At 36.6% G+C, this 24,631-nt stretch overlaps 1 protein-coding gene across 2 annotated transcripts in view; it reads left to right on the top strand.

Annotated features, from left to right (window-relative positions):
- Positions 1-24,631, top strand: part of UIMC1 (ubiquitin interaction motif containing 1) — a 67,222-nt gene that overhangs the window by 16,586 nt on the left and 26,005 nt on the right. For both annotated transcript variants that reach the window (XM_084886600.1, XM_084886599.1), the window contains exons 7-10: positions 7,273-7,337; positions 9,654-9,730; positions 20,512-20,615; positions 23,436-23,586. In XM_084886600.1, coding sequence (XP_084742726.1) covers positions 7,273-7,337; positions 9,654-9,730; positions 20,512-20,615; positions 23,436-23,586 — 397 coding nt within the window. The remainder of the gene's footprint in view (positions 1-7,272; positions 7,338-9,653; positions 9,731-20,511; positions 20,616-23,435; positions 23,587-24,631) is intronic.

The raw sequence follows: 24,631 nt of genomic DNA, 5'->3' as shown, positions 1-24,631 counted from the left end.
AAAATGGAAATTCTTCTGTATAAACTTTGTTCCTTTTCCTTCCCCACTTAATAGTTTATCTTAGATTTTTTATTTATTAACTATACTGAAAAACATTTTATAATATGAATGTACCATAATTTATTTTTTGTGTTTTAAAATTTACATTATTTTAAAAAAGTTTAGTTTTTGAATGGGTAACAGTGTTCACATGGCTCAAAATTTAAAAAGATAAAAATAAACTAACTGTCTTCTGTCCCTATCCCCAGCCAACCAGTTTCCTCCCTGGATCAACCTTTATGACTAGTTCTCTAGTGTGTCCTTTCAAGAGATTTTGTGTAGTGCTAGTATAAGAAACTTCCTTTACCCAGATCATGGTTTACTCTACACATTATTATGCTCTGTGGTTTTTTTCATTTAATATCTCTATGAGATCATTCTATAACAGTACATATAAGAGTTTCTCTCTCTTTTGGATGTGTAACACACCATGTATGGGTGAGTTTTATTTTATCCAATGCTTCTGTTGCTGGACGTTTAGGTTGATACCAATATTTTACTACTATTGCAGTGATTACTGTTGCACAGAAGATGTTTCATTCATGTGGGAGATATTTGTACAATAATTTGTTGTAGAAATAATTGGTGGGTCAAAATATATGTATATATGTATTTACAGTTTTGTTAGCTATTGTAAAATTGCTTATTGATAGGGGTTGTATAAATTTACACTCACTGCAATGTATGAGTACAAACTTCCCCATACCCATACCAATACAGTATTATCAGACCTCTTGATCTTTGTTAATCTGAGAGATGAAAAATATTATCTTAATGCAGTTGTAATTTTTATTTTTCTTACTATGTGTGTAGTTGAGACTCATTTGAATTTCCTTTTCTTTTTTCTTTTTGACCATTTTTTTCCTTAGTGGTTTGTAGGCACTCCTTATGTATTAGGATCACATGAAGTACATGTAATTTTACAGTTTATTCCTCCTCCCACCCCATTATGGTCTATTTCCAGGTTTGCTTGTGATAATTTTTAATAATTTACTGAAAATAGTCCCTTGCTTGGGGATGTTTCGGTTGCCTTTTTAGTTTTTTTCTGACATACCTAGATTGTATTATATATAAAAGCTTATATTCAGTTTTGTTCTCTGAATATTATAAAAGCAGTTATATGATTTTTTTATACACTATAAATAGAGTATTTTGTTTTATGACTATACTGTTCCTTGTTGCTATTTCTGTTTTCAGTTTTGTTTTGCTGTTACCCTTTTTGCTCTGTCTCTTATGATAAGGGTTCTAGAAATGATCGCTATTAGAAATTTCATAGCACAGTGCACAGAGTATGGATTTGAAGTTTGAATTTTTACTTTTTTGTTTTAGTAACTGTGTACCTTTGAGCAAACCACTTAACCCTCTGAATCTGTTTTTTACATCTGTAACATGGGAATAGCAAGTCAGTAGTTTAATGATTTAAGTGAATTGTCCAGCCAAAGCCTGTTTGGCTCAGTGGTAGAACTTCGGTCTGCGGACTGAAAGGTCCCGGGTTCGATTCCCGTCAAGGGCATGTACCTTGGTTGCGGGCACATCACCGGTAGGGGGTGTGCAAGAAGCAGCCGGTTGATGTTTCTCTCATCGGACGTTTCTAGCTCTCTATCTCTCTCCCTTTCTCTCTGTTAAAAATCAATAAAATATATATTTTTTTTAAATAAAAAAAATAAAGTGAATTGTCTAAAGTACCTAGTATATTTGGTAAATGGTAGTTCTCTCTAAGGGACTAGAGGGTCATTCACTGAGACTACCTTCTGGGAATCATTATTGCCTAGCATTCTCTTCATCCACATTATGGGAAAATTGCTGTATGTGAAGAGAAAGCATTTTTTCCTAACAGTACTGCTAGTGATTTGACTCTTTTTCAAATGAAAGGTAATGTTTATAATAACATGTTTTGTTTTTAGTTTTTTTGCAATGTAGAGATGCTTCCCCTTAAAAGAATAAACTAACTCTGCAATGATTTATTGTAACTCAAGTTGTTAGCTTGAAAGATTTTAGGGGCCAGAGTTCTAGAGCATAGACTTGCCAAGTTCTAAGTTTGAAACAGTGTCTTTGGAATAGCATGGACGTGGTCAGACTTTAGTGGGTAGCCTTAATAGATTGAAGTTCTTTTACTTCATGAACAGGCCTCAAAATACTACAAATATTAATTGGTACTATTTGGTTATAACAAATAAAATCAAGCTATCTTAATTAAGAAGAAGACTTTATCATAAGGAAACATGGTACCTCATAAATTTTAAAAGAGGATCGTAACCAGTCTGGAGAAGATACTGAGTCTAGAAAATCATCTAATTTTATGTATCTCAATGCCATATTGTATCTACTTCATTCTCCCCCGTCCCCCACAGACTGTCTTCCTTTTCTTCTATCTTTCACATGGTAGGTGGAAAATACTGATCCTACATAGCTCTCAAACTTAAATACAGATTGCAGGAGATTTACTTTCTCCCAGTTCAATTTCATATTTCTAAGAAAGGAACTTATGGCCCATTTGATGTTAATAGCTCTCACCAGAACAGTTGGCTGTGGCCTGAAGTGGGTATGTGTCACATTGAACAAATGGCTATGATGCTATAATGCAGTGGTTGGGGTAAGGGGCAGTCTTCAGTGAAAAGAGACCAGGTAGACAATCTAGTGAGTGTCCAGTGCAGTCATTAACATTAATTTTAGAGATCATTTAGAACTATTGAAAAATGTTCAAAAATTTTTAGAATAAGGCTGAAAGCCTCCATAATCCTATCATCTAGTGATGTATTCCTTCTTTTTTTCTGTATAATTTTTGTGTTTTAAAGTTAACATGTAAACATTTTCTTATGTTAAAATGATAGATTTCCATTTTTAATGATTAACATTCTGGCTTATGAATTTTTATTTTTTAAAATATATTTTATTGATTTTTTACAGAGAGGAAGGGAGAGGGATAGAGAGAAACATCAGTGAAAGAGAAACATCAATCAGCTGCCTCCTGCACACCCCCTACTGGGGCTGTGCTCGCAACCAAGGTATATGCCCTTGACTGGAATCATCAAACCTGGGACCTTTCAGTTTGCAGGCTGACACTATCTACTGAGCCAAATTGGTTTCGGCTGGCTTATGAATTTTTAAACTATTTTTCTATTGCTGGATATTTTGATTGTGAAAAACATCTTTCTAAATATAATATAAATATTTTCTTTACTTAAAATTAGTGTCTTTAGGGATAGGGAACCAGAAAAATGTTGGATTAAAGAGTTATAAACAAAAAGGTTTGTTATTTGTTGCCAGATTGCTTTTCAGAAAGCCTGCTCAAATTTATACTCCCTCCGTCCAGCTGTGTATCAGAATACCTACTTCACTGCAGCCTTGCCAACATAGAATAGTATCTTTAAGAAATAAACAACAATAAACTTACTAATTATATAGGCAAATAATGAAAGTGTTAAATAATTTCACCTCTTGTCTTGGTCTTTGGCTTTTAGGAACTGTGGTAGAAAGAATTTATATTTTTGTTAAATATTTTCTATTGATTTTTATTTTGCTGGAGTTGTCCACATTTGAGACTACTTGGTTGATAGAGATAGCAAAATAGTCCCAGAAATAGGGATTCAGAAAAATATTCACCCTGAGGCAGATTGCTTACTCTATATGAAGGCTATAAAATCAGATGTTAACTGGTTTCTGACATCACTGAGATAATTGGGAAATTGTTAATGAAGATGGAGTGATTATTTTGATAACTGTTCAGCAGGGAAGTAGAGGGTAGTATATTAATGTGTTCATTATTTTTCAATGTCTGATTTTTAATTTTTTCAGTTCAGAGACTGGAATTTGTTTTCCAGAAATTATCACATTGTATGTGGTTATGAGAACTGACTTGACTAACCAAACTTCTGTCTGACATGAGCACCAAATGACAGTTTGTTAATTTATTATGGAAGAGAGACATTTTTAGTGACTGGAATACTCAGGTCCATCATCTATTGTATCTCTTTCTAGGATGAGGTATATGGAAACCTGAAATAGTAATCAGAAAATGGAAATTTTAAGAGATGATTCAACTAGTCTAGGGAAAGACTTGATATACTACCAGTGCCTGACAACAGAGGATATTTTTATGGTGACCAGATGATATGTCCATTCACTTTCACTTCTCAGGCCATGGTGTTAATGGCACTGCTTGAATCTAGATCTTTGAATCTTTCTTTTGTAAATATTTTGGTAAACTATCCTTTTCCCATTAACTTACTTCTTCAGGCAGAGAACTGTCTTGATTAGACCACAGTTTCCTTAGTTAAAGTTATATTGCTATCATGCTTTCCTGTCCACCTTGATTAAATTTGGGTGTTTTAATTGCATTTTGTTTGCTTGTTTTACTGTATTGTTTTCATATTCTGGAAGAGCCTCACTTTACCCCTTTCTTCAAATTATTGCTATTGAGGTATAAGTTTAGAAATTAAAAATGGTTTATTGAAATGAAGACATTCTTGGGATATGATGAAATGATTGGTAAGAAGATCATTTGAGTAAACAATATAACAGTACTGGTTAGAGCATGGATTTTGGAGTTAGACAGGTCCAAGTTTCATTTTTTACCAAGTCTGTGATTTTGGGCAAATTATTTAACCTCTCAAATTGCATTTTCCTCATTTCTAAAATAATTAATTTATTTCCTCAGAAGTTTCTTGTTAGGACTAAAGGAGATAATGCATGTAAGTGATTATCATAGGCCTGGCATAAATAGGTGCACAATATATTTTTTAAAAAACTTACTCTGGCAAAGGTAGAGATGCTTTAACCTAAGGCAGAAGTGGAGTTATAACTTCTTAGTGCTTTGATTGCTTCTGAAGCCCAAGGCTTAGTCAACAAATCATTCTAAGAAGGTAAAATTCTATTAAATGGACACTAGGTGTCAGTATTAATCCTTTTAAAAAAGCATTTTTTTTTTTTTTTTAATTGCTTTTAGAGAGGAAGGGAGAAAAAGAGAGAGAGAAACATCAATGATGAGAGAGAACCATTGATTGGTTGCCTTTTGCACGTCCCCTACTGAGGATCAAGCCCACAACCCAGGCATGTGCCCTTGACTGGGCATGTGCCCTTGACGGGAATTGAACCCGGGATCCTTAGGTCTACAGGCCAATGCTCTATCCACTGAACCAAATCGACTGGGCAATATTTACCTTTTTCGAGGTTTCAGGAATGAAACTGGTCTTTCTCTACTGAAATCAAACAAATATGTGACATATTTATTACTATTGTATTTTAGTACTTCTGACAGCTTTGTTCAACCTTTATTTTTCATAATGGCTACATTTCTGATCACAGCTTTATCTTCCCTTTGACTGAAGGGATTCCTGTTTTTTAGTATATTTCTTCATTTTCCTGGGTAGTAAAGAGATGGCTAAACTTGTTTAGGTTATTTATACCCTGTATGAGACCCTCTAAACTTCAGCCAATAGTTTTACATCTATTGGAAGAAGCCTTACAGTTAGGGACACTTCCTCAGAAACCCACCTAAGTTAGCAATAGCTACTTTTTCTGTGCTCTTCTGTGCACCTATATTTAATGAGTAGACATTTGCAACAACTACCATTAATCAAAGAAAATAGTCTTTTTCTTATCCAGTATCTGTCTGTTATACTTCATTAAAAAATATATCTTTTATTTTAATTTATTTATTTTGTTAATCCTCACTTAAGGATATTTTTCCATTAATTTTTATAGAGAGTGAAGAGAAAGGGACAGAGAAACATTGATGTGAGAGAAACACATCGATTGATTGTCTCCCACACGAGTGCTGACCAGGTCCTGGGCCGGAGATGAGCACGCGATGAAAGTAACTGCCCTTGACTGGAATTGATCCCAGGACCCTTTAGTCCACAGGCCAACGCTCTATCCACTGAGCCAAATTGGCTAAGGCTATTATATTTCTTAAAAGATATCCTTGTAGCCAGATTCCAAAACCATAGTGGCAGATTTCTAGTAAAAGGAATATTTATAACCTTCCTTTTGGAATGCTCTGTGTTATGTCTGTTGTGTCCAGAGAGACGTTTTTCATGGATTGCAGTATTTTTCCCAACTCTCTATTTCCACTGAAAACTGGATTTTTCTCTAAATCTCCTCTTCCCACAACAAAAGCTTTATACGTAACTTGTTTTACTGAAATCATAATTTGACTCACCATTATTTATGTCTTGTATTTACAAAGTGCATCACATATCTTGTTTAATTCTCATAGCACTCTGTGAGGCAGTCGTTTTTTAAATATATTGTTATTGATTTCAGAGAGGAAGGGATAGGGAAAGACAGAAACATCAATGATGAGAGAGAATCATTGATCAGCTGCCTCCTGCATGCTCCCTACTGGGGATCAAGCCCGCAACTCAGGCATGTGCCCTTGACCGGAATCAAGCTTGGGACTCTTCAGTCCACAGGCCAGTGCTCTGTCCACTGAGCCAAACCAGCTAGGACTAGGCAATTGTTAATATTATTTTAAGATGAGGAAACAGCCAGGCCAGTGTTGCTCAGTGATTGAGCATCAACCTATGAACCAGGTGGTCATGTTTTGATTTGATTCCCAGTCAGGGTACATGCCCCAGTTGCAGGCTTGGTTCACAGAAGGGGGCATGCAGGAGGCAGCTGATAAATAATTCTCTCATCATTGATATTCCTACCTCTTCTTCTTTCTTCTCTGAAATCAGTTAAAAAAAATAAAATAAAAGGCTAAGTGTCCTTCTGACCACCCGACCAGTAGCTATGACATGTACTGACCACCATGTACTGCTTTCTGATTTAGCTTTTTCCAGCCCACCGAAGCACCCCAACGTCTCTTTCAAGTAATTGTCAGCAACACAGCAGTAAATATCAATACGATTGGGAATATGATTGACTCTTGAGAAAGGGCAAATAGCGATATTAAAATATTTCTTCTAATTAATTTCCTTTCAATGTGCATGAATCAGTGCACCGGGACACTAGTATATGTATTAAAAGATAAACAAAGTCAGATGTGACTTACTCAAGATTACAGAGTTAACAGGTGATTCACCCATAATTTAAATTTCAGTCTTTTGTCTCCACAAGATACGTTCTTTTGGCTGAAACTTACTGACAATGTAATTTGTTATTGTTAACTGCTGAGTGATAATGTTGAACAACCAGGTGTGTGTGTGTGTGTGTGTGTGTGTGTTTTATAGGAAGAGAAACTAGTTCATCTGTACCTGTATATTTAGGATGTTATGTATTTCTTTGCAGTCTTCCCAAGGTCTATTTGCTGAGGAAACTTCTGAAGAAGGAAACTCTGACCCTGCCCCACAAAGGTAAGATTATATGTTACGGGTCTGAATTCTCCTCTGTTGATGCCAGAATAAGAGAGCTGAACCACATGAGTAAGACTTGGGGGACAGCTTGCTAGGGATCTTTTAGCTCTTTTATAAGCATAGACTAGGAGAAATCTTTGTTGCCTATATACATCTCATAGAAGCTTAGAATATTTGGTTGAAGAAATCTTAGGGATTTTTTGTTGTTGGTTTTCTTGTCCAATCCAGCCATCTGGTACAAATCCCATTTACACTGTTTCTAAAAAATGGTTATATCCTGCTACTCTCTTAACTAGCTACACTACCGTCCCAAGCCAATATGAAGGCTCTAAACTGATTTCTTTATGTTCCTTCTAGTCTTCCTCTCCCCTTTGTTTCCTCTGCTTACAAGTATGTTTACTTATCTGCATATCTAAACCATATACATTTTTAAAAAAGTATTTAAAAAAATATTTTTTTCAGAGAGGAAGGGAGAGGGATAGAAAGTTAGAAACATCAATCAGCTGCCTCCTGCACCTCCCCCCTGGGGATGTGCCCGCAACCAAGGTACATGCCCTTGACCAGAATTGAACCTGGGACCTTTCAGTCTGCAGGCCAACGCTCTATCCACTGAGCCAAACCGGTTTTGGCTAAAAAGTATTTTTAAAAAAAATAATTTCAGAGAGGAAGGGAGAGGGAGAGAGAAAAACATCAATGATGAGAATCATTGATCGGCTCCCTCCTGCATGCCCCCTCCTCAGGATCAAGCCAGGCATGTGCCCTGATCAGGAATCGAACCGTGACCTGGTTCAAAAGTCGACTCTCAAACACTGAGCCGTATACATCTTTTAAATCTACTCTTACGACTTACCTCCTTTTTGAAGCCTTCATATTATTCAGGCCACATAGAAACTGTATCTCTCCCCCTAACCTATGCCACTTTTCGTTGGTTATATCTCATCTTTCCCTTAAGTGGTAATATTTGTATTACCTCCTTAATTATTCTTACTGGTTGATTGATAGGGCTATTTTCTTAGGTCTTCTCACTTTAATATATAGTAATGGATTGGTTATAAATTGGATCAGGCTTCCAATTACTTTTTCCTTTATTTGGTTGTTGACCTTTGGTGATGACTTCATCTCCTATGTGGAAGTTGAGACCCAGTTGCTATTTGCTGTAATTTAGTTGGTGTTCTTAGGTTTTTGGTTAATAGTACATAGTACTAGGTATTTCTTCTTGAGCTGAAGAATATGGCTTTGGTTTGATTCTCCTGCTAAAACAGTTTTGGAAGTGGTTTTAACTGGAGTTCTGCTTCCTACAGGCCTCTCTGTTTTGTTGTAGTGAGCCTTGTGCAGAGCAGATGTAGGTTTTAATAAATGATTATACGCTTTGTCACCAGGAGAGAGTTGGAACTGCAGGCAATGTGGTTTGACTTTAAATTGATTACTCCATTTTATAAATGTCAGCAAATTGTTTTGTGATGGACCCTTTGAATAGAGTCCTAATGTTACATGCAGAGTAAACTGTATCTGGTTTGGGTTTATAACAAATGGTATGAAATACTTTATTTAGAGAAATAAATCACTTGTGGTTTTCTATCAAGGTTTAGTTATTTATCACAAATCAGTGGTGGTTATTTTCTTTTCTCTGTGGTTGATGTGAGGATTTGTGTCCTCTTGTATACTTGATCAAACTAATCGTAAAGCTCTATGGAGCATGAGGGGGCTAGCTCAGATCTCTTAGCCATGTGTTCTGTGTCAGGAAGAGATTGCACTCCATGAACAGGCAGGGAAACCAGAAGGTCAGATGAGGGGAGCCATTCATAATTACGTTTTTCTCAGAAGAGATTTTCAACTTCTGTGGAGTTAGGAATTGTATCTTATTTTTGTTGTCTATAAAGCCACATCTTGAGATAGAGTCGAAATTTAACTGCAAGTGTGTTGTCAGGAGAATCTTCATATTTTCTCTTACTGGCTGAGATGGAGACTCTGAAACACCTTTGACATCCTTTTATTGGAATGGAGTTTTTGTCTTCTGTGATCTTCATAGATAGTCCTTACCCTTCAACCTTTCTTTGTGAAGACTCCAAAAGTGTATACTTTTTATTTAGAGATTTCACTGGAACCAAAGTAATAAGCATGTTTGTTTCCTCTATTTCTGGCCTGGAGTTTTCACTACTGATTTCTTGCTTCCCTGTTGTGCTTTTTTTTTTTTTTTTAATATTGGACAGCAGGTATCAGATAACCGGTGGCTTTGTGAATGATTCACCATTGCTTTAGGTGCAGTGTTCTGACTTATTTTATTGGCAATTCACTTGAGGTTTGGTTCTTTTTCAGCATTGCTGCTTTGACTAGTAAGAGAAGCTTAGTCCTTATGCCAGAGAGTTCTGCAGAGGAAATCACTGTGTGTCCTGGTAAGTATTCCACTGTGGCTTTACTGACTTTCTGATCCCTAGCTATATTTGTGCCTATTAATTTGTCTGACTTTTCCATCCCACTCCCAGGAGGTTTATGTGTGATTGATGTGTGTGTGTATATCACCACACACATACACATATATATACTGTTTTTTCTCATGAATATTGGCTCTGATTCTCACTCAACCTTTTCCCAAAGATATGTGAGTTTTGAAATTAACATGGCTTGTTTGTCTTGTTTGTCTTGTTTGCTGACTAGCCTCATCAGAGATGGCAGCAAAGCATCAGGAATACCACTTAATTGTACATTCAGAGCCTATAGGACTTTATGTTTTGATTTATGGATTCTCAAAGTTGGGCTGTCCTTAAATCTGCCTGTCATTGAGCAAATTTTTCTGATGCTTTTACTAGTTAGTTTTACGTTGCCACCCCACAGGATATTATTGCATAGGGAATAAAAAAATTGAATTTTCGTGCATAGTTCTATCACTGACTTATATTTTAATCTCAGACAAGACACTTAACCTGGTTAAGTTCTGTACTTTGGTTTTGTTAATTATAGAGATGCAAAGACATGTGTACCTTGTTTTAGGTATAAGAGCTGTTCATTAAAAAGTGCACAGCATAGATTTTGATATATAAATAATTTTAGATGAACTAAGGTACCTATGGTCTAAGAGAACTCTTGGGTTGAACAGTATGTACTGTGAAGAATTATTTTGTGATATGAACCATTATTTTCTAAGCAATTTGTTTTAGCTTGTATTATTATTATTTTTGGCTTTTCTTAAATGTGGGGCCCATTATTTTTATCAGTAACCTACTTCATGTGAGATTGAGTTACTGTCTATTAATGTTTAAACTTTTGAGTAGCAAATATTATACAAATATAAATCATACCTAGTTTTCTCCTAGGTCTTATTTAACCTGACAGAGTCAGAAAGGCTAATATAAACTAAGTTTGAGTTTTTGTGGGGAAAAACTTGAAAGAAATAAGAAAAAGAAAACTATTAAGTAAACATTTTTAAACATTTGGCAGCATATCATTAAGGGACTTTCTTCACTTAATTAATTAAATTTTTATATATATTTTGTTGATTTTTTACAGAGAGGAAGGGAGAGGGACAGAGTTAGAAACATCGATGAGAGAGAAACATTGATCAGCTGCCTCCTGCACACCGATGTGCCTGCAACCAAGGTACATACATGCCCTTGACTGGAATCAAACATGGGACCTTTCAGTCCTCAGGCCAACGCTCTATCCACTGAGCCAAACCGGTCAGGACTTCTTTACTTATTTTAAAGTTTAAATATGTTAGGTTTTTAAAATATATATTTTTATTGATTTTAGAGAGAGGAAGAGAGAGAGAGAGAGAGAGAGAGAGAGAGAGAGAGAGAGAGAGAAACATCGATAGAAATATTAATCGACTACTCCTGCATGCCCCTAGTGGGAATTGATCCTGTAATCCAGGCATGTGCCCTGACTAGGAATTGAATGGAGGACTTCTTGGTGCCTAGGGCAACACTAACCAACTAGCAACACTGGCTAGGCTCTATGTTGGTTTTTTATTGAAAGTGGTTTCTTTGTTTGAAATGTAGTTGGATTATTGCCTACTAAGAAACTCCACTATCTTGTGCTCCAGTTTTGGCAAGAACACTTAGAAATGCTGTGCTGTCTTTGTGAAAAGAAAGCTTTATCCCCCTCTCTGTCTGGGACTTCTCCCTTATGCCATTCTGCTCAGAGTCAGACTGTCTGTTTAGTATGATGGCATATGATGCCACCCTGGGATCTTGAAGGAGAATTGTATTGCAAATACAATAATCTTTTTTTAAAAAAAAAACCATTTTGTTTGTTTGTTATATTGTTTTTAATTTTAGAGAGAGGAAGGGAGAGGGAGAGAGAGAACATCAGTGATGAGAGAGAATCATCAATCAGCTGCCTCCTGCACACCCTGTTCTGGGGATTGACCTGGAATCAAACCCTGATTTCCTGGTTTAGGGGTCGATGTCCAACCACTGAGCCGAACTGGCTAGGGCCTAATACAATAATATTGAAAGCCCTAGTAAATAAGAGAGGAAAAAGCAAGCCCTTTATGACTGAGGTTAGATAACTTTTAGATCATGACTGTTATCACTAGTCTGTTAATTAAATCCAGCTTTTTGCTGACACAACCACTTCTAAAGTAGATCACAAAAGGTTTTCATAACTTGTTCCTTTTGCTAAGAAAGTATTAACTCCTTCATGGAACTGGACTCCTGAGTGTCTGAACACACACACACACAATTCTAAATATATAATTTAAAATCTGTGCATTTAAATTGTCTGAAAACTTTGTTATAAATGAGTGAAACACAGTTTGGGTATAGTAATCCATCTTATCTATTTCATTTTATAAATTTCTATTAGTTTTTATATTGAAAATTATGACATCCTTTTAGAGTTACTCACTTTGTTGAAGAAGCAAATTTATAGCTTTATGTCCACAATGTGCATGACACTAGCATTGTTTATTTCTAAAGCTAATGACCTCTTACATTGTCTTTACAGTTGAACATTTCAGCCATTTATAGAAAGCTTAGGTAAAGACATTTTATTTTTACTGTAGCGTAAGCAATAAGCAGTTATTCTTTTCTGATAGACTGAATGTCTCTTTTGGTAATATCTCTCAGGGAAACATGACAAAAAATTTGAAGTTTATATACTGTAATCTTTTTTTCCAACAAGATGGTAAAATTTTGTATGTGTCCAATTTTAAAAAATTATAGTTTATTAAAATATATTTAACATTAGAAATGTACTTAATCCTTCTTTGATGTTTGAGAAAATGCCTTAGTATCTTTCAGGTACTTAATTTGCCCAATATTGGCCATTCATTGTATTTGAGAAGCACAGAAATATCAGTTAGATGTACAGTGTGTACAGTGTATATAATAGAGAACTTATTGGACTCCTGTTCTGAGATCAATTTCTTTTCCAGATTTATTGTTCTTCTTTAAAATTTACCTTTCTTTGTTATATTAAGGGATGGGATCTATATCAGAAGTTGGCAAACTTTTTCTATGAAAGGCTAGATAGTAAATATTTAGGCTTTGTGGGTCATGCAGTTTCTGTTGAAACTACTTACCTCTGCCATTTTAGCACAAAAGCAACTATAGACAATACAAAAAAGAAATATTTATTTCAACATAGCATGGCTATGTTGAAATAAATATTTATTAACAAAACCAGGCAGCTGGCTGGATTTGGCCCATGAGCTATGTAGTATGCTGACTTTTAAATTATGACACTATGAGGGACCTCATCTTTTATTTCCACATTTCGAGTAGCCTATATAGTGCCTGGAACTTATTATTGAATAAATTTTTGTTGAATTAGTGTGAATGAATAGATGCTGTTTAAAGAATATATTAAAGAAAGGCATATGTGATGGTGGCATAGGTAAATGTGGTACTCACCATTTCCCACAACCACATCAGTATTACAACAAAAATACAGAACAACCATCGTTCAGAACCACATGAAATCTAGCTGAATGAAAGCCCCTACAACTAGGGAATTAAGAAGCCACAGAGACTGGTAGTAGGGACAGAGAGACACAAGGCCAATCAAGGAACTGGCTGGTCCCACACCCACATGTGGCAGTTTAAAATCAGGAGGATATCTTGGCTGTGGAGGTTTCCCAGCCCCACCTCAGACCCCTTGATCCAGGATTCCAGTGCTGGGAAGAGAAGTCTCCAAAACTTCTGGTTGTAAAAACCAGCAGGATTGTGGCTGAGTGACACGGAGACTGCAGGAGACACAGGCAGTTCCTCTTAAAGGGCCTGCCCATGGACTTACTCAGGCTCACACCCTCTGAGCTCCAGCACTGGGGCAGCACCTTGAAAGGAACCTGGGACATTTAGGGAGGAATCAACTTATCTGGAATCAGGGCAAGAGCTGGAGGGGCAACTTTTTCCCAGACACAAGTGCTGGCAGAGGCCAATCTTCCTTTGCTTAGTACTCCTTGCCACAGAACCTATAGGCAGGAACCATATCTGAATCTCTATCAACCTGGCTCACACTTTTCACCCTGCCCTGGTGATTTCCTGAGACCCCACCCCTCCCTACTTGCAGGCTCATCCAAGCCATTTCCAGTGGCTTTTCTATACAAGTGGCCTCTCTTGTCTCATGCTTCGGGCTTTCCTAAAATCTCTCAAACAAGCAGCAGCTGGTCTCAGTGTGCCCTGTACCTCTCAATAAGTGGCCCTAGGCCCAGTATTAGCAGCAGCCCCTTATAGCTTGGCTTCTTGGGCACCTCCAAGCCCAACACAAGTAGCAGCCATCTGCAGATTATTTTGTAGCTCATGCTGGGTAGCCCTGGGTAGGGCACAGGCAGTGGCTGACTTTGCACCTCCTGAGAGGCTATAGAGCCAGTGAACCTGGTGGTCAGCTTCAACCATGCTGGATTACAACCCTACCACCTCCATGAGTGACACACTCAAGGGGCGTGCTTAGCACCAAAGCCCCACTGAACCTATTCTTGCTCCATAGGGTCGGCTCCTGTAGAGTAGTTCTGTTGTAGTCTCAGTCGACCCTCTCAACTGATTGGCCTAGGGGTCAATCCCACCCAGTGACACCAACATAAATCAAGGCTCAACTACAATAGGACAGTGCACACAGTTCACACTGGAGTGCCCAGCTCAAGTGATTGGGAATGCTGAGCCACTGGGCCCTACAGGACACCTACTACACAAGGCCTTTTTACCAGTGTGGGAGATGTAACAGATCTACTGAAAACATAGACACAAATATAGGGAAGCAGCCAATATGCTGAGACAAAGAAATCTTTCTCTAAAGAAAAAACAGAAGAAATCTCCAGATAAAGACCTTAAGTGAAATAGAAGCAAGAAAACTACCAGATACAGAGTTAAAAACAGTGGTTATAAGGATGCTCAATGAACTTAGTGGGAACTTCTTGGAACTTAGTGAGAACATCAATAACATAAAAAAAAAAAAAGCCAGTTAGAAATTAAGCATACACAATATGGAGTTTCCTCAATAAATTAAAAAATGAAACTCCCATTGACCCAGCCATCCTACTTCTAGGAATATACCTAAGAAACTTGAAACACTCAGAAAGAATATATGTACTCCTATGTTCATAGCAGCATAATTTTTAATAGCTAAGGCTTGGAAACAGCCTAAGTGCCCATCAGCAGATGAGTGGATAAAAAAACTATGGTACATTTACACAATGGAATACTACATGACAGTAAAGGAGAAAGAACTTTTACCACTTACAACAGCAAGGATGGATCTGGAGAGTTTTATGCTGAGTGAAATAAACCAGTCAGAGAAAGATAAGTATCACATGATCTCACTCATATGTGGAACCTAATGAACCAAATAAACTGATGATGATAAATAGACCCAGAGACATAGAAGCATGTACACACTGTTGAAACTCAGAGGGAAGTCAAGGGAGGGTGGGTGGGAAGAGATCAACCAATGAACTTGCATGCATATATGCATAACTCATGGACACAGACAATGGGGTGATGAGGGAGTGGGGGGTTTGAGGGAGGATAGGAGTGGGCTGGAAGAGGTTAATGGGGGAGAAAAGGAAGACCTATGTAATAATTTCAATAATAAAGATTAAAAGAAATTAAGCATAGACTGACTGAAATAATAATTTGCAGGGGATCAACAATAGAGTAGATGAAGCGAAGAATAAAATAAAGAATTTGGAATAAAAGGAAGCAAAGAACACCCAACCAGAAGAGCAAAAAGAAAAAAGGATCCAAAAATATGAAGATAGTGTAAGGAATGTCTAGGAAAATTTCAAGCTTACCAACATTTGCATCATGGGGGTGCTGGAAGAACAGAGGGAGCAAGAAATTGAAAACCTATTTGAAATAAATGACAGAAAACTTATCTTACCTGGTGAAAGAAATAGACATACAATCCAGGAAGCACATAGGTTAAAATGCCAAAGGTTAAAGACAAAGTTCCTTAAAAGCAGAAAGAGAAAAGGAGTTATTTATCTACAAGGGGGTGCCCATATGACTGTCAGTTAATTTCTCAACAGAAATGCAAGCCAGAAGGGAGTGGCAGGCAATACTCAAAGTGACAAATAGCATGGACCTACAACTGAAGATTACCCACCAAAGCTATCATTTAGAATTGAAGGTCAGATAAAGAGCTTCTCAGACAAAGAAAAGCTAAAGGATTTTATCACCACCAAACCAGTATTAATGAAATATTAAAGAGTTTTCTTTAAGAAGAAGAAAAAAAGATTAAAAATATAAACAATAAAATGACAATGAATACATGACTATTAACAATTGAATCTAATAAAATAAATGAACAAGAAGAACAGAAACAGACTCATAGATAAGAGAACATTTTGATGGTGCCAGATGGAAGAGGGGCTGTGGGATGGGTGAAAAAGGTGAAGGGATTTAGAAGTACAAATCAGTAGTTATAGTGTAATCATGGGCATGTACTGTAAAGTATAACATAGGGAATATTGTAATAGGTCTACTAGTTAATTTGGATTTTGTAACAAAAGAAAACACGATAATTTCAAGGGAAACATCAAAAGTGCTTTATTCAAAGTAATGTCTATTGCTAGCTACACATTTCCCCCATCTTTCAGGAAATTTGTGAATACTGTCCCAATCGAACTTTTCTTGTTTTCCACTTTTTTGTATGTTTTGAAGTGCTATTCAGAAAGTGCATGTGCCATTGATTGGAACAAGTGGTAATCTGAAGGATCAAGGTCTGGTGAATAGGGTGGGTGGGTTAATACTTCCCAGGCAAGATCTTTCAATGTGTATTTAACTGGTTTTGAAGTGTGTGAGAGTGTGTTATCATGAAGCAAAATTACTTTGCTGTGTCTTCTGGCCCATTCTGGTGGTTTTACAATCAAAGCGGTTCTAATTGATTTTTTGTTGTCGGTAGCGATCAGTATTAACCTGGTTTTAGAAGTTCATAATACACCACACCTTCCTGAGCCCACCAAATGCAGAGCATTGTCTTCTTTCTGAAGGCATTTGGCCTTGCAGTCGATGTTGATGGTTGACCTGGATCAACCCATGATTTTGTGCGTTTGGGATTCTCAAAATAAATCCATGTTTCATTGCTAGTCACAATTGGATGCAAAAAAGACTTTCGTGCCATTAAAGCAATATTTTACTGATGACTTTTCAGTTTTCCATTTGTCTTTCATTCAGTTGATGTGGCACCCATTTTCCTTCCTTTAAAATCTTTCCTATTGCCCCAGTAACCCCACTCCTAGGAATATATCCTAAGAAACCAGAAACACCAATCAGAAAGGAAATATGCACCCCTATGTTCATAGCAGCACAATTTACAATAGCTAGGATTTGGAAAAAGCCTAGGTGCCCATCAGCAGATGATTGGATCAAAAAACTATGGTACATCTACACAATGCAATATTATGCTGCCATAAAAAAGAAAGAATTCTCATCATTTGCAGCAACTTGGATGGAATTGGAGAACATCATGCTGAGTGAAATAAGCCAGTCAATGAAAGAGAAATACATGACCTCACTCATTTATGGATAATAAAGAACATTATAAACTGATGAACAAAAAGATAGATACAGAGACAGTAAAACAACAAACAGACTGTTAAATTACAGCGGGGAGGATAGGGAGATATGGGGGAGATAAGAGATCAGCCGAAGGACTTGTATGCATGCATATAAGCAAAACCAATGGACGAAAAACTCGGGGGGTGGGGAAGGGCATGTATGGGCGTGGGGGGGGGGCAATGGAAAGATATGTACACATATAATACCTTAATAAAAAAATATTTCTCATTGCTTGTAAATGATAGGAAATTATTTGCTGAGCAACGTTTAATCTTTCTGCAAGTTGTTTTTCAGTTTGTCATGCATCTTCATCCAATAATGCTTGTTATTGTTGGTCTTCAGACTTTTTCAGTCAACCTGGTTGTTCTTTGTCTTTCACATTGAAATCATCACTTTTAAAGCGTTTAAACCAGCGTTCATAAGTATCTTGAGAGGGAGCATGTTCACCGTAAGCTTCCCAAAGTATTCAGCAGCACTTTTTTTCAAAATAAAGTAATGAATTAAAACTTCCCACAAATGCTCTTTTTTGGCACGAAATTTGACATTTTTAAGCGTAAAAATATCTATGATGTTAACACCTCCAGAAAATTTGACATAAGTTTTGAAGCTTGTCAGTACAACAAAATAGCATACATATCAACACATGTGTAACTCCATCTATTGAAAAAAAATCCACATTATTAACTGATACACCTAGTAAGTAATATTCTATTAACTATGTATGGTGTTAGATGGGCATGAGATTTTTCTGAATGATCACTTAAAGTTTTTTTAATGTCTAATCATGGGGGGGGGTACATCTGAAACATATAATATTGTAAACATATAAATTGAAATTGAAAAAATAAAGAAAAAATAAAATAAAGTCATATCTTCCTTGAGAATGTATTTTCTATTTCTGCTCCCTAATTTTGTCATCTCTAATCATTCCTTTTACTTTAGAACTTACATTGGCAGGTTTTTGTTTTTTGCCAAAATAAATATACTTTAAAAGCACAACTATGCTGGAAAGAAGACAAACCAATTGATTGATGAATGGATAAACAAACTGAAATATCCATACAGTGGAATACCATATTAAATAAAAGAGGTCAGACACAAAGACAACACACCATATAATATTCTAGAAGAAGCAAAATTATAGCGACACAAAATAGACTGGTCATTGCAAGGAGCCAAGTAGGAGGGGATTGAGTACAAAGGGGTACACTTTTGGGGTACTAGGAAGGGAGAACTTTTTGGGATGTTAGAAAGATTTTTTATTTTATTTTATTTTTTTAATATTATTTATTGATTTTGTACAGCGAGGAAGGGAGAGAGATAGAGAGTTAGAAACATCGATGAGAGAGTCATCGATCAGCTGCCTCTTGCACACCCCCTACTGGGGGTATGCCCGCAACCAAGGTACACGCCCTTGACCGGAATCGAACCTGGGACCTTTCAGTCCCCAAGCTGAATGGCTCTATCCATTGAGCCAAACCGGTTTCGGCAGAAAGATTTTTTAATATATATTTTAATCCTCACCCAAGGATATTTTTTCCATTTGTTTTCTTAGAGATAGTGGAGTGGGAGAGAGAGAGAAACATGGATGTAAGAGAGACACATTGATTGGTTGTCTCCCAAATGGGGGCCAGGGATCAAACCTGCAACCGTGACCAGGAATCGAACCTGAGACCCTTCAGTGCTTGGACTGACACTCTAACCACTGAGCAAACGATCCAGGGCAGGTTTTATTTTATTTACTTATTTAAAAATATATTTTTATTGATTTCAGAAAAAGTGGGAGAGGGAGAGCAGGACAGAAATATCAATGATGAGAGAGAATCATTGATTGGTTGTCTCCTATAGGACCCATGCTGGGGATTTAGCCTGCAACTTTGGCATGTGTTCTGACTGGGAATTGAACCATGACCTCCTGGTTCACAGTTCAACACTCAACCACTGGGCCATGCTGGCCGGGCCAGGGCAGATTTTATATCTCTTGATTGTGGTGATAATTACATGGTATAACTGGTTTATGTATGAATTGTATATATTTATCAAAACTCATCAAATTATATTTAGTAAAACATTTTCAGACTTTGACTTAACAGATTTTGGATTTAATGGACACAATTTTTGGTCCATATGTCATATGTGAAAATTAACACCCTTTTAATTTTAAAATGCTTTTAACCAAGATTTGCTTATAATTAAATTAACAGGTTATATATATTTTTTGTTAATTCATTTTTATTTTTATTTTATTTTAAAAATATATTTTATTGATTTTTTTTTCAGAGAGGAATAGAGAGTTAGAAACATCAATGGGAGAGAAACATCTATCAGCTGCCTCCTGCACACTCCTACTGGGGATGTGCCCGCAACCAAGGTACAAGCCCTTGACTGGAATGGAACCTAGGACCCTTCAGTCCTCCGGCTGATGCTCCATCCATTGAGCCAAACCGCTTAGGGCTTCATTTTTATTTTTAACAAATTGTAGCGAATAGGCCATATGTTGGAAAAACTCTAGTAACTTCTTGCTGACCTAGTTAAACATTACATATTTACAACCATAGTTTATATCTTTAAATCCAAGAGTCACCAATTGTAAACAATGTTTGGCGAATGATGTGATATAAACAATGATCACACAACATTGTCAGGGTAATTGGTTCTGTTGTTGAATGGCGTGACTTTGCAGCAGTTTTAATGTATGCTAAGCCATGCCCCAGTCGTGTGCATTTGTTTACTCATGGTGACTGGTGAATGCACACATTTACTATACCTACTCAGTATAAATATAAAATTACAGTAATACATATAGAACACTTCAATGAAATTAAAATTTTTATGCATACTTAATTTTAATTACACAAACATGTCTACATAAATATAAACAGGTAAACTAATTTGTCAATATTTTTAACATGCTTTCAGAAAACCTACTTTATTATATAATGGACTTTCAGCTTTAATGGACACCTCCTCTCTTGAATTAGCCACTTATTCTGTACAGAAAATTGCTGAGTTCTATTGTATGTATATTATGCCTCAGTAAAGCTTTATGAAGAATCAAGCAAATTGTATGATAAACCACCTCAGTTTTATCATACTCGTTAGGGGAAATAGATGTTTGTTTTTTTTAACTGAAAATACAAAATGAAAATTAATGAGATTTATATTTTTTTCAATTACAGAGACACAGCTAAGTTCCTCTGAAACTTTTGACCTTGAAAGAGAAGTCTCTCCAGGTAGCAGAGAGACCCAGGATGAAGTAACAATAATAACGTCAGATAAGGAGGTGAATAATCTAATTTTTCTCAGTGTTTTCTTTCTGTTGGTAGTCCTCTGCTTCCTACATGCCCCTTATTGGGGATTGAGTCCTGACCAGAAATCAAACCATGACCTTCTGGTTCATAGGTCGACACTCAGCCACATCAGTCGGGCACTTCATTTCTTGAAGTGAAGTTTCTTTTGAGGCTAAAAGGTAAGAGATCAAGATTTGGTATCCAGCTGCCTCTTTTGAGAAATGGCTGTATAGCATTTTACAATAGTAAAAGAAAGAAGCATTTTTGCAGAGACTTAATCCCTGATGGCATAGTCCTGATAAAAGTTTCTTTTGTTTTTTGGCTTGGGGTTTCTCCATTAGAGTTTTCATTTTTACATTTGATAGTTACATTTTTTCAATTTTCTTGATTGTTGAAAGTATTACAGATATCCCTTGTGGTTTTTTTTTCCTTCCCAATGACCCCTCCACTTCATACCCACTCCTCCCAGACCTTCATCACTCTATTGTATGTGTCCATATATGAATATAATTTCACCAGTTTATCACCCCCCTCATAGTTAATATATAAATAGACCGTTTTAATTGTGATAGAAAAATCTTATTTTAATATAAAAATGTTCAGAAACCTTCTGGGTTGCCTATGAGTGTGATTGGAAGTGGTCTTGTCTTCACAATAAGACAGTAATAGACTACTCCCTCTTGAATATATTAAGAGTTGAAGGTACATTATCTACATTTTATAGAGTTGGTGATGAATGGAAAGGAGGATAGTACTGGGTGTGAACACTGACATTCATGTCATACAGTATTTCTGTGCTTGGTGAACTTTAGAAGGCCAAGTACTGCGCAGGCGACACTAACTTTCAACAACTCAAGACTACTTGCAAAATATCGAGTAACTTTGATTTTCTTCCCTCTGCTCAAATGGCTTTGCATGTAAAATTACAAGATGACTTCTCATTGTAAAATTTATGAACAGAAGAACCTGTATTTATAAGAAGCTCAGTGATTAAGCTTGGAATAAATAACACCTAGAACTTCTAGACCTACCTCCTATAGGAGAGTCAGCTTTCCGAAACAAGTGGAAGCGGGTGACTTTTGCTTTTGCCACACCATGGTAAAATGGAAATACTGAAGGTTTGATATCATACAGGCCCGGGTTTGTGTCTAGATTGCCTACTTAGTAACTATGTGATCAGTAGATTACTTTGTCTTTCTAAGCCTCAATTTCCTCTTCTGTAATACTTGAGCTAGATACGCCTTTGTCGGTTGGGCTGTTATGAGGGATGGATATGGAAAATGTTTGGTCAAACCTGGCATAGTATAGGAACTCAACCATTGTTAGTTCCTTTCTCATCTTTTCCTTTTTCCCCCTTCCAGAATATTTCTTTTTAAGTATAAAACACATGTGTTGAAACAACATATTTTGGCAATTGTAGAAACTGTTTGATTTGGTATTTAGGTGACCTATTTCCCTCTCTCATGGATCACATTCACCGGAGATTTCAGGGATGGCCTAAACTTAAGAGACAACCTCCCTACCCCAAGACCCAGTTGTTTCAGAGCTCAAATTATCTACCCATTGCAGTTTTGGTCCTGTTTTGTTCTTGTACTAGAAGATGGTTTATTTTTTCCCTGTAGTAAGGCATAATGACAGCCCAGGTGCTCTTTGCTTTTAAATGGAAGCAGTGGCTATGCAGGATAGTTTCACATTGATTGGACAGGACATGCTGTCCTTTGAAGCAAATGTTAGGCAGTAGTACTGCAGTGCTTAATGCATACTGTTGAATTAATCACTGCAGAGTTCTCAGTTCTGATCTGTAAGGTAAAATAAAACTGCCTCTGAGAGACACTGGCAACTATTGAAAAAATGATGAATATAGCACAAGGAGAGGAACAAGAGAGGTATGCTATAGAATGGCTTCAGCCACTCTCTCTAAAAATGGTGTGGCTCAGTGGTTGAGTGCTGACCCATAAAACAGGACACATGCCTGGTTGCATACTCAGTCCCTAGTGGGGAGTGTGCAAGAGGAAGCCTGATGGTGATTCTCTCTCATCATTTATGTTTCTATCTTTCTCTCTTCTTCTATGAAATCAATAAAAAATATTTATTTAAAAAAATGGCTTTAGCAGCAATGTCTTAGTGACTTTTCTTTGGCTTTCTTAAATATTTGGGATTTAATTATATTTCTTCTTTCAATCCAAAGTCATAAAACACAAGAGGCGATATATCTTACTGGTTTAAGCTGAGACCTAGGTTCTTAAATTTTAATTGTGCTTCTGTTGCTTAGAGCTCTTTTGTTTTCTAACTCCTTATATATGTCTTACGTAAAATATCACAGTTCTTTTGTGAGATTGAAAGTGTCTTTAAGGTGCTGCTGCTCTACAGACTATTGAAACACTGCAAACAGTACACTGACCCCAGGAGAACAGTGCCTTGCAGCATGATAGAAAGAAATGCCCTCAGTTTTTGGCGCCAAATAGTCCTTGGTTTGAATTTTAGCTCTGCCACTTATTTGTTCCGTGACTTTGGGCAATTTGCTTTACTATTTTGGACAATGCTTATCTCATGTAAAAAGGATATGTTAATACCTTTGTTAGATTGCTTTGAGGATTAAATGAATATTATATGCAGAGTACTTAGCACATAGGGAGCAGGCACTGAATAACTATTGACTATGTTATCTCTCAATCCTCAGTCTTGAATTTGCAAACTAATTGGTATTGTCTCTGAAAGTAAATGAAGTATGGATAGAATTTCTTGTAGTTCTTTGGGGAAAATTTATTTTATAAAGTAAAGCTGTTACAATTGCTGCTTGTCATGTTCTTTAGGTTGGCAACAGGGAAGATGCTGAGAAGGAAATACCTTCTTCTTTCTCATCTAGTACCAAGGTATCCTGCCCACTATGTGACCAACGCTTCCCACCCACAAAGATTGAGCGACATGCCATGTACTGCAATGGGCTGGTGGGGCAAGATATAGGTAAGGACTTATCTGTCTGTGTGATGGTTTTGTAATTCTGTTCAATACAGAGCATAAAAAAGAGACAGTTCTTCAAAGTTACAGTTGTTTTTATTGCTATCTAATTAATTTTTAGTATTTTTCATGGTCTTTACTTGGCAGGTATGTTATTTTGTGGCACATACCTGAGGAGAAGGGGAAGGGGAAAATCTTGTATCTTTTTAATGTTTCAATTTGTTCTTTGCCATAGTAGGCCAAAATTCAGTGCAATGCCATGGATTTTGCATTTCAACTTATATATTCAAATATTGAGACTGCTATGGAACTTGAGGAACTAAGATCTAGAGTTGCCCATTTTCAATTCAAAATAAGTGTGTGTGTGTGTGTGTGTGTGTGTGTGTGTGTGTAAGTAAGTAAACTCTACCTATAAAGACAGTAGCTGAAAAATATTTCTAATTTCTATTCATGTGCTACAAGTCTCTGCTGTATCCCCCTGAAGTTATTGATTACCTTTGTGTGTGTGTGTGTGTGTGTGTGTGTGTGTGTGTTAATCCTCACCTGAGGATATTTTTTTCCATTGATTTTTAGAGAGAGTGGAAGGGAGGGAAAGAGGTGGAGCAGGGTAGGGAGGTGGTGAGAGAGAAACATCATTGTGAGAGAGACACATTGATTGGTTGCCTCCTGCATATGCCCTGCAACCCAGTTATGTGCCCTTGACTGACAATCAAACCCATGACCTTCAGTGCACCGGCTAATGCTCTATGCACTGAACCACATTGGCCAAGGTCTTATATTATTCTGCAACTTGTCTTTTTTCTTTTGTCTTTTTAAGTTTAACAGTAAATTTAGGTCTTTCCATGTGCAGACAATTTTTATATAGTTGAGATCTGATTAATGTAAAGTTTTGTATTTTATTTTTTCTATTTATAGCATAACATTTCCTTCACGAGTCACTAAAAGTTAGTTGTAAAAATATTTTAATGCCTATGTAATATTTTGTAATCCAAATTGCCTCCATTTACTTACCTGTGTTTAGAATGCTTCAAGTTGCCATGTACATGGCACT

This window comes from Pipistrellus hanaki (genome assembly GCF_964339955.1).
Source record: "Pipistrellus hanaki genome assembly, chromosome: 5".
NCBI classification, from domain to species: Eukaryota; Metazoa; Chordata; class Mammalia; order Chiroptera; family Vespertilionidae; genus Pipistrellus; species Pipistrellus hanaki.
Note: the sequence above shows the minus strand (reverse complement) of the source record. Positions and strands in the feature narration are given on the sequence as shown.